Here is a 15102-nt window from a genome sequence, read left to right on the forward strand (position 1 = left end):
CGCCACACCCACGTGAGCTGGGTGCGTGCGTTTCCCAGACGTGGAGGACGAATAGGGCAATCCACCAAGAAATGTTCGGTACTAGCGCAGTACAGACATAAATATTTATCTCTGCGGCGAGTCCTCTCTTCATGGGTCAGGCGAGACCGATCCACTTGCATAGCCTCCTCGGCGGGAGGCACTGGGGTAGATTGCAAAGGATACTATGAGAGATGTGCCAAGGGATCAAGGTCTTTTTCCTGGCGGAGCTCCTGGTGTCTTTCAGAAAAACGCATGTCAATGCGGGTGGCCAAATGGATAAGTTCTTGCAGGTTGGAAGGAATCTCTCGTGCGGCCAGCACATCCTTGATGTTACTGGATAGGCCTTTTTTAAAGGTCGCGCAGAGAGCCTTGTTATTCCAAGATAATTCGGAGGCGAGAGTACGAAATTGGATGGCGTACTCGCCTACTGAAGAATTACCCTGGACCAGGCTCAGCAGGGCAGTCTCGGCAGAAGAAGCTCGGGCTGGTTCCTCGAAGACACTACTGTCTTCAGCGAAGAAGGACTGGACTGTGGCAGGATCATTGCGGCCCCAGAGCGGTGTGGCCCAAGACAAGGCCTTTCCAGACAGAAGACTCACTACGAACGCCACCTTAGACCGTTCTGTAGGAAATTGGTCCGACAACATCTCCATATGTAGGGAACATTGAGATAAGAAGCCACGGTAGAGTCTAGAGTCCCCATCAAATTTTTCCGGCAGGGACAAGCGGAGGCTAGGAGCGGCCACTCGCTGCGGAGGAGGTGCAGGAGCTGGCAGAGGAGATGGTTGCTGCTGTAGCAGAAGTTGCTGTAACGTGGCGGTCAACTGCGACAGCTGCTGTCCTTGTTGGGCAATTTGCTGCGATTGCTGGGCGACCACCGTGGATAGGTCAGCGAGACTTGGCAGCGGCACCTCAGCGGGATCTATGGCCGGATCTACTGTTATGATTCGGCTAGCTGGATGTGGATCCACTGTGTCAGCGAGGGATTGGTGTGGACCGTGTCGGTGGACCGGTTCTAGGGTTGCTACTGGTTTTCACCAGAGCCCGCCGCAAAGCGGGATGGTCTTGCTGCGGCGGTAGCAACCAGGTCGTTTCCACCGGCAACGGCTCAACCTCGCTGACTGCTGAAAAGACGTGGGACAGAAGGACTAGACAGAGGCAAGGTCAGACGTAGCAGAAGGTCGGGGCAGGCGGCAATGTTCGTAGTCAATGAGGATAGCAGAAGATCTGGAACACAGGCTTTGGACAACACTAAACGCTTTCTCTGGCACAAGGCAACAAGATCCGTCAAGGAAGGAAAGGGGAAGTGAGGTTATATGGACAGGGAGCAGGTGGAAGCTAATTAGACTGATTGGGCCAGGCACCAATCACTGGTGCACTGGCCCTTTAAATCTTAGAGCGCTGGCGCGCGCGCGTCCTAGAGAGCGGAGCCGCGCGCGCCAGAACATGACAGCCGGGGACCGGGACGGGTAAGTGGCTTGGGATGCGATTCGCGAGCGGGCGCGTCCCGCTATGCGAATCGCATCCCCATCGCGAATGTCAGTGCAGCGCTCCCGGTCAGCGGGTCTGACCGGGGCGCTGCAGAAGGGAGAACGCCGCGAGCGCTCCGGGGAGGAGCAGGGACCCGGAGCGCTCGGCGTAACAATAGGTTTGCTATGGGGATTTTCTCCTGCTCTGGACTGTTCCTAAAATGAACAGAGGTGTCAGCAGAGAACACTGTGGTCAGAAAGAAAGAAAGTTTAAAAAGCATAGAACTTCCTGTGGAGAAAAAAGCTGATTTAAAGAATTTCTTTTTCCAGCAGAGTACCCCTTTAAATCTATTAAAATAACAAAATCTCCTACACTATAAAGTCACTATTAGATGTCACTATTGTCCACATTGTTGGACTTTGCTTTGTAGTCCCTTGGAACACCCCTTTACTAATGGGAGAAACTCGTCAGGACCAGATATGTTGTAAATAGTTGTGTTGTGCCATCACTTTCTTTTGTTTTTGTTTTAGCGGCTTCATTATTATATAAAGTATTTGGAATATGCTGACCAAGGACAGACGTGTGCTCTATTTGGTATTCACATGTGTTCAGGACCATAGCTGCCTGAGCTGATACATTTACTAGCAATTCAATTGTTATGATCGATTAATAAGAATTATGGTAGTCTGAACTATACTGCTAATATTTATCTAAGGGTTAACACATAATATCAGACTTGTTCTGCGAGACAGATTTGTCAATGTGCAGTGGGGTACTTTATTATTCAGTTGCGAACACACAACGACAGGTCAGGAGTGAAGCAGGCAGCGGGAGACGCATCGGGACAACCACTTCGTGCGTGATGACGCACTTCCTCTAGCCGACGCCAGCGTCGGCTAGAGGAAGTGCATCATCACGCACGAAACGGTTGCCCCGCTGCGTCTCCCTGACCTGTTGTTGTATGTTCGCAACTGAAGAATAAAGTACCCCACTGCATGGTGAGTGCCGTCTTGTCTCTCCATTCTTTCGTGTTTCATTACTACTATTCATTTGACAAGAGGGTCACCACAATAAGATTAACAGATTGGCGTGTTTCAAATGAGGTATCACTCACCAGAATTCGTGGACCGGGAGCAGAGTTATGAGCAAAAGTATTTTTTATATGTGCTCTATCACAAAAGGGCAATGAACAGTGCAAACGTGTCACAACAAATGCAGGAAGAGGATGTGGTCTATCGCAAGCCCTTCTCTTAAAAGGAACCTGTTTCATGTTGCACAAGCCACAGGCAGCATGAAACAGGTGCAGTGAGTAGGGTCATGAAACTGTATGGTTAGTTTTAAGAAGCTGCTGGGACCCAGGTAAGTAGTAGGGGGGGGAAGGCTCAGTCACCACAGCTGTGCCACTTGTAGAGGACAGGGTAATGAAAGGGGACACAACTTCATTCTGTCTCCTAAACCCCTGTAATGTGTATATCTTCCCTTTGTCTTCTCGTTGTACAGTAAATCAATTAACTGTTGACCTACGAAGAGTGGTTCATGACAAAATTAGTGTCAGTGTGTTTTTAAGTTGTGTCAAGTTCTATAAAAGCTGCAATGTGACATTTTTATATTCCCCCCCCCCCCCCCCCCCCAGTGCTGGATTCAAAGCTTGCACTGTTTAGTATTGCTCTATAACATCCTCTATGCTGCTGATGCTTCTAAGGGTGTGCTGTAGAGATATAGGGAGGAGAATATCCCCTTAGGTGTGTGTGTGTAGAGTATGGAAGAAACCATAGCAGCTAGTCTCCACCAACTGGCTCTGGGATCACTAAAAATTTGAGATGAACACTATGATTTGACTAGGACTACAAATAATAGGACTGTACAGTGGTCCCTCAACATACGATGGTAACTGGTTCGAAGTGGACCATCTTTTGGTGAAACCATCGTATGTTGAGGGATTCGTACCATGGATTATACTCATGTGTCCCCGCCGCTCCGGCCCGTCTGTTCGCCGCTCCTCTGCTGCCGTATCACTACGTCACCGCTGTTCTGTGCCTCCCCTTTCCATCGCCATCATCACGTTGCCCCTATTGGACGACAAGGCGGCGTGAGTGGCTACGTGATGACAGTGACAGAGAGCGATGGCGCAGGGCAGCAGAGAAGCGGCGAAATGACGGGCCAGAGTGGTGGGGACATGTAAGTATAAATCAGCGGGGCACCTGGGGCAAATTAAACGGCTATCCGGTGGCAGCTGAAGCAGTCAGAGCTGCCGGATAGCCGTTTTTGTGATGGCCCCGACACAGAAGCATTGTACGTTGATGCTGTCTTCAGGGCCATCGTATGTCAGGGGATCACTGTATTTTTAAATAAACACTTACCACCCATGGCTTATCACAGAAGTTGTAAATGGACTCCAGAGAGTTTACACTAGGTATACCGGCATACTGCATGCCAATGATGAGGTTGCGAAAGTCTTCATTTTCTGCCATGCTAAAGGAATGTTGTCGAATGAGAAGAAAATCTGGTCGAAAAGACCTAAAAATAACATAAATGTGCATTAAGTAGTTAATATATTATGTGCAAACTTTTTTTTTATTAATAACCAATAGTGAATTTCCAACATATAAGATGATCACATAAAGGAAATTGGATCACTGTAAAATATACATTTGCACCCCATGAAGCTGTCTGGGTAATGTGTGGATGTGGGTGATCTGGTCCCCAAATGAGGAGCTTCTCCTTATTCAATCAGGTATTCTATGTCCACATGCACCAGAAAAAGCCGGAAATTACTCAACAGTAATTCTGTCTCACCGAGCCATGACAGCACCTCCTGAGGGGGGACTCTGCCCCTAGGGACAGGAAACCTGGAGGATAAAAGGAAGCCCCCTCCCTCTCTAGCCTCAGTAAATTTCCAAGACCAGAAGAGCCTTCCTTACTGATTAGTACAGATATATATATTGCATAACATAAAGAATTTACACTATGTCATCCAAAAGCTGTGTATCAGTTTCTGAATAAGGCGGCATTCACACCACGTTTTTGCAATACAGTTCCCATATCAGGCTTTTGATGAAAAATGGATTCCTCAAAACCTGACTAAACTGTATCAAAACGTGTGTACAAATTTTAATCCGTATACGGTTTGAAAAATGATGTCCAGTTGCCTCCGTTTTTTTAACTTTTCACTCCATAATGAATAAAGTTTAACTTGTTTGATTGAAATTCCAAGAAAAAAAAACTGTGCAAAGTCAAAAACCCTATGGTGCAAACCGGATGGAACCGTACGCACATTGACTCCCATGTTAATAAAAAAAAGGTATATGGTTTAATACGGTTTTTTGCCCGGACCAATAACCGTGGTAGGCTACGGTTTTGGGTATGGGGGAAAAAAACTGACAAAACCGTACAAGACGCAAAACGGATGCAACCAGATACATCGTTTGGCATATGGTTTTCAATGGAGAGTCAATGCATACGGTTTTCAATACGGTTGGTAGTGTGGATGCAACCCAAGACAGAGCTGCCAACTCCCATATTCTACATATCTACATTTTTTTATACATCAACTGGCTCCAGAAGTTAAACAGATTTGTAAATTACTTCTATTAGAAAATCTTAATCCTTTCAGTACTTATGAGCTTCTGAAGTTAAGGTTGTTCTTTTCTGTCTAAGTGCTCTCTGATGACACTTGTCTCGGGAAACGCCCAGTTTAGAAGAGGTTTGCTATGGGGATTTGCCTCTAAACTGGGCGGTTCCCGAGACACGTGTCATCAGAGAGCACTTAGACAGAAAAGAACAACCTTAACTTCAGATGCTCATAAGTACTGAAAGGATTAAGATTTTTTAATAGAAGTAATTTACAAATCTGTTTAACTTTCTGGAGCCAGTTGATATATATAAAAAAAAGTTTTTTCTGGATAACCCCTTTAATGTGACTGCTACTCAGTGAGGTTTGAGAACTTAGGGGCGGGGGGGGGGGGGGGGGGGGGGAAACGAAATAATCATGGTTATGTTAATGTTTTCTAATGCCTTTCTGTTTTGTAACCTTTGTCATCAGGGCCTATGTATAGGTGTCCAATATTTTTTATTTTGTTACCTAACAACATTTGTTCTGATTTAATGAGGAACCTATTGACCTTCTCTTTTTATTATCTAAGATTCTGGGTAGCATGTTGTAACACACTTAGACCAAATATACATTAAGGGTAGGGTCACACGCGACAGATCCGCAGCGTATTTTACGCAGCGGATCTGCCGGATAACCGACCCATTTTGTGCCTCCAGCTGTTGTCACCCCCCCTTCCCCCGCCTCGCGAGGCGGGGGAAGGGGGGGGGGGGGTGGCAACAGCTGGAGGCACAAAATGGGTCGGGTCACAAAATGGGTCGGGTCGGGTGGTGGCAACAGCTGGAGGCACAAAATGGATCATGTCACTGGTGGATCCGCAGCGTATTTTACATGTGATCCTATCTTTACACTTCATTTTGTGAATGCAGCTGGTGCAGCTTAATGTAGTTAAAGTGAGCAGCGCCTGTTTGGGGTCATCGTAAACTCCTAGTCTGCACTGGTGCCCCGTATAGTCACTGAGCAGGGGCTGTTGACTTTTGTGATGAATGACGTCCCTCAGGTTGTATCAGATGTTGCCTCCGGCTCAGAAACACTTACTAAACCCCCCATGATGCCTTGCTCACACACTTTGAGGTAAATACTTTGCATTTATAGTTTGTCGTATAATATCATGGAACTAGGAAGTTATAGCACAAACTCCTCTAAACGGCTCCTTTGGAAGCTCCGCTCCGCTGTGTATACGCGCCAAAATTAACTAGTGCAATGGACTTGTTTATAAACTTGTTGCACTCACACCACCTATAAATCTGTAAAAACAGTTTAGAAAAACAGAGGACCAACACTAAGGTTCATAAATCTTCCCCAAAATTTTTAAAGGAGATGGAAGTAATATGCTCAAATGGATCAGACATAAGAGCCTTAAAGGGATACTCCACTCCATAAGATGTCTGATTACGGGGGTCCCGCCGCTGGGGACCCCCACGATCTCTCCTGTAGCACCCTCGTTAAAATGCTGATATCTGCAAATATGCTGACTCACCTGACAACTCGGGTCCCATTTCGGAACATTTGCAGATCTACAGCGAACGTCCCATCAGAATGAGCAATAAGATTTATTTCTGAAAATTCAGCCTAAATTTAGGAAAGAAAAGAATAGACAGATTCGGAAACACATCAGTGACTCAGCACGAAGATGAAAAACAATGGCGCTGTCCGTAACACTTCAAAACAGATCCAGATCTTTGCTTTTGGCAGACAGTTGAATGTGCAAAGAATTTCACAGCAAGATGGTGTCTGTGTATGTTTACACGGAACCAGATAAAAAGGCGTATAAGATCCTGCTCAGCCTACGCATCATACCAATGACGAATGTCAATAATAGAAAGCTCTGGGGGTTGAACTACAAAAGTAAGTGATATTTCTATATTCTTAAAGGGGTTATCCAAGAAAATTTTTTTTTTTATAAATATCAACTGGCTCCAGAAAGTTAAACCGATTTGTAAATTACTTCTATTAAAAAATCGTAATCCTTTCAGTACTTATGAGCTTCTGAAGTTAAGGTTGTTTTTTTTTTTTTGTCTAAGTGCATTCTGATGACACGTGTCTCGGGAAACGACCAGTTTAGAAGCAAATCCCCATAGCAAACATCTTCTAAACTGGGCGTTTCCTGAGACACGTGCCATCAGAGATCACTTAGACAGAAAAGAACAACCTTAACTTCAGAAGCTCATAAGTACTGAAAGGATTAAGATTTTTTAATAGAAGTAATTTACAATTCTGTTTAACTTTCTGGAGCCAGTTGATATGTAAAAAAAAGTTTTTTCCTGGAATACCCCTTTAAATATAATCTGTATCCTGATTCTGTGTACCCATTGTAGGGCTGGGCGGTATACCGGTTCATACCGAATACCAAAATTTTTGTGCTGCGCGATATACCAATATCGGTTTGGCCCCTCCCCCTCGGGAATGAATGTATTATCAGCCCAGCGCTGCGCTATCCCCATCAGGGTACTACTCACATGTCACCCGCAAGCGCTGCCCTCCTCGTCCTCCTGTTTGTTGCGGCCGCCGGCGCTGACACTCTATACCAGAGGTCCGCAGGTTGGAGACCACTACTCTATACTGTGTGGTATCCCTATGCCCAGGCTGCAAAAAATAAACAAAGTATATATAAATAAACTTTAACTCACCTCCTATTGGTCCGGTACGGGCCTCACTTGCTTCCTGGGGACGGGAGCCATCAGCCTATGACCAGCCGCAGCAATGTTCCGCCTCGGCCGATGATAGGCTGAGCCCACCGTCATGTAAGAAGCCGGCTTCTTACATGACAGTGGGCTCAGCCTATAACCGGCCGAGGCGGAACATCTCTGCGGCCGTTGATAGGCTGACGGCTGTCCGACGTTCACGTCCCCAGCGTAAGGCCGACGTAGGTGCGTTAAAGTTTATTTTGTTTATCTTCTGCAGCCCGGGCAAAGGGATATCGCAAAGCCAGTGGCCGCAACCATCAGGATGAGGAGGGCAGCGCTTGTGGGTGATATGTGAGTATTTACCCCGATGGGGATATGGGCTGATAATTAATTGGGGGGGGGGGGGGAAATACCGTTATATACCGTGGAACCGTCAACCCATGGAGGTCTGTAAAAAAAATTCCGTGATACACACATTTGGTCATACCGCCCAGCCCTAAGCCATTGTATATACAATGCAGGGGAAGGAAACATGTATAATAACAGGTTTTCTACTTAGATGTGAATTCTGTGCATAAATTACGTTTTTTACCTGCTCAGAATGCCAAGGAAACAAAACTTACCTCCCGCAATTTTCCCGATGCCTCCAGTATCCCAATGATCCCAATGCGGTCTTCTTCCTGGTAGTTGTTGACTCGTCACACTGTGGCTCGGTTAATTATAGGCCACTGCAATGTCCTGCCTTGGCCGGCTATAGGCTGTGCCGCAGTGTGACGTATTGAGCCCCGGCACCAGGAAGAAATCCAGGACGGGGCTCAATATGCCTCACTGATGATTAGCCTATCAGGGGCTGAGGTTGAACATAGCTGTAGACTACGCTTAGCTAAACCATAGTGTGATGTGTCCAGAATTAAATAGCGTAGGGTGTCCCGATCACACACCTTTTTACAGTTTCTTGATACACCCTTCCTTTCCTGTGATATGAGGATTTATATTTTGTCTGACAATTCAGGGGATCGGTAACATGGGCGTGAACTTCATTAAAAAAATGCGAGTTAATATCATGTGATGGGAGAGAATCTACAGTCAGGGGGTGTGAATGTTAATCATTGAGGGGCCAGTATGTCTAATGTATACATCCTGACATTATAACCCTGACCCCCCCCCCCCCCCCCGATATTTACTCTGATTATTAAAATTAAGTTCACGCCTATCGGACTTACTTCCTAAATTGTCAGGCAATCTATAATCCTCATATTTCAGAAATGGGAAAGCTTATCAAGAGACTGTAAAAATCTATTCTAGTCCATAACAACTTATCCCTTATCCACAGAAAAAGAGATAGGTGTTTGATCATGGGGGGGGGGGGGGGGGGGTCAAACCCCTGGGACCCCTGCAATCTCCTCATGCACTGAGCAGGCTTGGAGCTGTGTCGGCCACCGCACAAAGCAGTAGTGGACCCGTCTCCTCCATGCATCTCTATGGGAGAGCCAGAGATACACGAGTGCTGTGTCTCCAGCTCTCCCATAAAGGTGCATGGAGGAGGCGCGTTGACCACTGCTTCGTCACCGCTCAGTACATGTAGTGGTGGTTGCTCTGTGCATAAGGAGAGTCGGGGCACTGGGCAGGAGATCGTGGGGGGTCCCAGCAGTCAGACCCTCCAACAATCGTACGCGTATCCCCTATTGTGCAGATGGGGGATATGTTTTTAAGTACCAGAGTACCCCTTTAAGCCATTTAATTATGATACATTCAAATTTTTTTAGGGTGGCCACATGTCCTCTTTAAATAGAAATTTGAGACGTGAGACCTGGCGTGACCTAAACTTTTGACATGTCTGAACAACATGTCAAACGTTTATTCAACTGGCAATGGCTCTTTAAACTAAGTGCCCTAAAAGGTACAATCTGCAAGATATTATACAATAAACTGGCAGCCAGTATCAATTTCCAATTAATACCACAATACAAAACTCAGTCCTCATGTTTCTACAGTGTTCTATTATCATCCTACAAATTAATGTCACCACATGCAGCTCAATCGATGGAACTACACTGCTCAAAAAAATAAAGGGAACACTTAAACAAAACAATGTAACTCCAAGTCAATCACACTTCTGTGAAATCACACTGTCCACTCAGGAAGCAACACTGATTGACAATTAATTCCACATGCTGTTGTGCAAATGAAAGACACCCCCAATAAAGGAGTGGTTGTGCAGGTGGTGACCACAGACCACTTCTCAGTTCCTATGCTTCCTGGCTGATGTTTTGGTCACTTTTCAATGCTGGCGGTACTTTCACTCTAGTGGTAGCATGAGACGGAGTCTACAACCCCAACAAGTGGCTCAGATAGTGCAGCTCATCCAGGGTGGCACATCAATGCGAGCTGTGTCAAGAAGGTTTGCTGTGTCTGTCAGCGTAGTGTCCAGAGCATGGAGGCGCAACCAGGGCACAGGCTAGTACATCAGGAGATGTGGAGGAGGGCGTAGGAGGGCAAAAACACAGCAGCAGGACCGCTACCTCCGCCTTTATGCAAGGAGGAGCAGGAGGAGCACTGCCAGAGTCCTACAAAATGACCTCCAGCAGGCCAGACTCCATGAGGGTGGTATGAGGGCCCGACATCCACAGGTTGGGCTTGTGCTTAAAGCCCAACACAGTGTAGGACGTTTGGCATTTGCCAGAGAAGACCAAGATTGGCAAAATCGCCACTGGCGCCCTGTGCTCTTCACAGATGAAAGTAGGTTCACACTGAGCACATGTGACAGACTTGACAGAGTCTGGAGACGCCATGGAGAATGTTCTGCTGCCTGCAACATCATCCAGCATGACCGGTTTGGCAGGCCGCACAGCCCTCCATGTGCTTGCTAGAGGTAGCCTGACTGCCATTAGTTACCGAGATGAGATTCTCAGACCCCTTGTGAGACCATATGCTGGTGCGGTTGGCCCTGGGTTCCTCCTAATGCAAGACAACGCTAGACCTCATGTCGCTGGAGTGTGTCAGCAGTTCCTGCAAGAGGAAGGCATTGATGCTATGGACTGGCCCGCCTGTTCCCCAGACCTGAATCCAATTGCTAACATCTGGGACATCATGTCTCACTCCACCCACCAACGCCACGTTGCACCACAGACTGTCCAGGAGTTGGCAGATGCTTTAGTCCAGGTCCGCCACCTCATCAGGAGCATGCCCAGGTGTTGTAGGGAGGTCATACGGGCACGTGGAGGCCACACACACTACTGAGCCTCATTTTGACTTGTTTTAAGGACATTACATCGACATTGGATCAGCCTGTAGTGTGGTTTTCTACTTTGATTTTGAGTGGGACTCCATATCCAGACCTCCATGGGTTGATAAATTTGATTTCCATTTCCACTATGTAAAGATGAAAGTATTTGATACGATTAGTTGTTCTCTTAGTGTTCTATTTATTTTTTGAGCAGTGTATTTCATGATCAATGAATGCTGCCATACACAGTACAATTATGGCTGCTATACACATTACAATGAATGCTGCCATACACAGTACAATTATGGCTGCTATACACATTACAATGAATGCTGCCACAATATAATAAAAGCATAATACATGTCAGAAGGAAAACATGGGTGTAAATAAGCACATGACCAGATAGGACTAGTCATCAGGATCCCAGGTATCCTTTTCATTAGTCCTCTCTTTTAGTGAGATATCAGCCATTTTGTTATTATGCAAATGAGGCTCAACAGCCCAGTGGGCATTCCCCAGCACAGCAAGACCCTAGTCCAGTCCATGTCCTCTTTATTACTGGCCACTGACCCACTTGCATCCACCTACCATGTTTGACCGACAGCCACAGATAGAGAGGACATGGACTTGACCAGGACTTGCCATGCTGGGGAACACCCCCAACCTCCCCCAGATACTTCTTAGCACTGGAAAGGACTATGGAGATAATAAAGGGTGTACCCAGAATCTAGAGGAGAAGCCCTATCTATCTATGTGCTTATTTACACCCTGATTTTCCTGGTGACAGGTCCGCTTTAATGCCGCCATACACAATAAAATTAATGCCGTAACAGGTTTAAAAAAATAGTTTAAAATGACTTTCTATGATTGTTAGCAATCTAATGATGACAAAAAATTGAATTATGCTTTCATTTTAAAGCAAAAGTCTGTAGCATGCATGCAGTCCATCCAATTTTTATCTAAATATATGGCTTACTTGTTCAACTCGTATGTCATAATCTCCTTGAAGCTTCTTTCCTCGAAAACATTTTGCCCTAAAATAAAACAGACAAAATACAATGTAAATCTAAGAGGGAATCACAAATGTTTCAAATAATATATATTCAGTAGCATAAGCTCTAGCAACCATTAAAGGGGTACTCACCTGCAAAACATTTTTTTTTTAAATCAACTGGTGCCAGAAAGTTGAACAGATTTGTAAATCACTTCTATTTAAAAATATTAATCCTTCCTGTACTTATTAGCTGCTGTATGCTCCACTGGAAGTTATTTTCTTTTTGAATTTCTTTTCTGTCTGACCACAGTGCTCTCCGCTGACACCTCTGTCCATTTTAAGAACTGTCTGGAGCAGGAGAGGTTTGCTATGGGGATTTGCTCCTACTCTGGACAGTTCCTAAAATGGACAGAGGTGTCAGCAGAGAGCACTGTAGTCAGACAGAAAGGAAATTCAAAAAGCAAAGAACTTGCTCTGGAACATACAGCAGCTGATAACTATTGGAAGGATTAAGATTTTTAAATAGAAGTAATATACAAATCTGTATAACTTTCTGGTACCAGTTGTTTTAAAAACATAAAATGTTTTCCAGTGGAGTAACCCTTTAAAGGGGTACTCCACCCCTAGACATCTTATCCCCTATCCAAAGGATAGAGGATAAGATGTCTGATCGCAGAGGTCCCACAGCTGGAGACCCCCACGATCTCCCTGCTGCACCTGGCATTCGTTTAGAGCATTGGTTGCAGCGCCGGGGGCTCGTGACGTCATGGCCCCACCCCCTCAATGCAAGTCTATTGGAAGGGGTGTGACGGATGTCACACCCCCTCCCATAGACTTGCATTAAGGGGGTGTGGTTTTGACATCACGAGTGGACGTGACTGTGACGACACAAGCCTCCGTCCCACATTGGATGTCTGGGGTGCTGCAGCCCAGATCGGGACCCCCGCGATCAGACATCTTACCCCCTATCTTTTGGATAGGGCATAAGATGTCTATGGGCGGAGTCCCCCTTTAAGGCGAAGTTACCACACAAATTGATGGTTGGAGATCTCACGCACACTTAGTGAGATCTCAAGTACTGCCGGTCCGATGTGTAGTCTGTAAGCGGCGCATACGCGATGACGCTCCAGACCAGCAGTGCTGGAGATCTTACTGTGCACGTGCAAGATCTCCAAGCACTTAGTACTTAGTCTTAGTACATAGGGCAAGGTAAATTTATAATTTATTGTGGGAGTGCGCTACAGTAACAAGCAGGTTGGCAGTACCAGTGCACCAAAATACTTCATTTCCATGTTTACATTTTACGGAATATCTTGGTAATTGGGGGATGAAATAAAAAACTGGAAAAAAAAAGTTTGATCAGCGTCATCTGCACTATTAGTCTTTACCAGCAGGATAGTGGGGGCGACACTATAGGCAGATTCCCGGTAACACAATTACAGTGCTGGCAGACCAACTAATCGACCAACCAACTAATTGATAATGGAAATCATTAACAATAATTAAGCTATATAATAACTTTTCTGATCAGTTGTTTCAACCCTTGGGGAAATGTGGGTACACAGTATTTATTTATCTATCTATCTATATATATATATATATATATATATATATATATATATAAAACTCAATGTGTGTGTGTGTGATGTATGTGTGTGTGTGTGTGTGTGTTTGTATGTGTGATGTATGTGTGTATGTATGTGTGTATATATGTGTGTATGTTCCACAATCACGTCCAAATGGCTAAAGATATTAACATGAAACTTGGCACACATGTTACTTATATGTCAACAACAAACATAGGATAGGTAATTTAACCCTTACTCACCCCCATTTACCAGGGTCGGGGTTTATGTTTGAAGTCCCATACAAGTCAATGGGAAATATATGTTACTGCATAACTTCCAAACGGCTGGAGATATTTTGATAATACTTGGTCACATGTTACTTATATGTCCACTTAAAATATAGGATAGTTAATTTAACCCTTAACTACCCCCATTTGTGAGGGTTTGGTTTTTTTTCCAATGGGAAATGTATGTTCCCACATAACTTCTGTACGGCTGGAGATATTTCAATACCTGGCACACATATTACAGGTTAGGATATGAGGTCAGGATAGGAGGTCGGGATAGGAGGTCGGGATAGAAGGTCGAGATAGGAGGTCGAGATAGGAGGATGGAATGGTCGGGATAGGAAGTCGAAATAGGAGGACGGGATAGGAGGTCGGGGTATGAGGTTGGGATATGGGGTTGGCATATGAGGACAATATATGAGGACGGGATATGAAGTCAAAAGCTTCCTCCTCTGTTGATTTTCCTCCACAACAAGGATTAGGAAGGAAAAACCGGGCAACACCGGGTACTCAGCTAGTGTATTATAAAACAAAACAGTGACGATTGGCCACTGCAGTGCAGTTATATAAAATCACAATCTATCATTTGCAGAAATCATCTCTCTATTTACGCAGTATGTAGGCTAGCACGCCATTTAGGTTCCATTAGCAAGTGACATAAAGTGACCCAAGAAGCAGAACAATAGCTGCCAATGATTAAATAATGATTATTTTTCCTGCAATAAGTGATTTTACATTACAACAGCTCTTATTGCACCTAAATAAACCTGCATCTGTACAACTTTAAGTGGATAAGTGTCAGAAATGGCCAAGACGTCACATAAGTGCCGTATGAGCTCCTTGGCTGAATTTAGCATTAAGTTTTGAAGTTGTTCTGAAAATCATCCATTCAAGATGGAAAGAGCACTTCTGAGTAACCTTGTCTATGCAAATTGGACACAGCTGTATGTAAATTATTCCATTAGCATGCAAATGAGGCCGGAGCTTTCTACCTCCACTACAAGGCTTGTGTGGACACAGCTTAGGCGGGATGCCAAGAAATAAATAGTGGATAGGAAGGTGCTGCTATCAGACTGTGATCTGCTCGGCTCCTTCTAAGGTGCCATTACACAAAGCCTTTTAGTACTGTGTTTAAAAATATAAATAAAATATAAAATAAAAAAACTGCATATGAAAACATGGGATTTGTGTCTTTTGAACAAACATTGCTGAACAAACCTGAAAATCCTTCATTTATAATTACCCCATTTTTTTATGTGTATTTGTGTTTGTAGACACATTGCAAAAGCAAAAAATAAA

The 15102-nt window shown here is 44.9% G+C and overlaps 1 protein-coding gene across 1 annotated transcript in view; it reads right to left on the reverse strand.

The window, feature by feature from the left end:
* Positions 1-13240, reverse strand: part of SYN2 (synapsin II) — a 193953-nt gene extending 180713 nt beyond the window's left edge. Inside the window, exons 1-4 of the mRNA XM_056528113.1 lie at positions 13214-13240; positions 11931-12020; positions 6582-6673; positions 3852-4008 (exon numbers count right to left, since the gene is read on the reverse strand). Coding sequence (XP_056384088.1) covers positions 3852-4008; positions 6582-6673; positions 11931-12020; positions 13214-13240 — 366 coding nt within the window. The remainder of the gene's footprint in view (positions 1-3851; positions 4009-6581; positions 6674-11930; positions 12021-13213) is intronic.
* Positions 13241-15102: the final 1862 nt, after the last annotated feature.

Source organism: Hyla sarda, chromosome 6 (genome assembly GCF_029499605.1).
Source record: "Hyla sarda isolate aHylSar1 chromosome 6, aHylSar1.hap1, whole genome shotgun sequence".
Lineage (NCBI taxonomy): Eukaryota > Metazoa > Chordata > Amphibia > Anura > Hylidae > Hyla > Hyla sarda.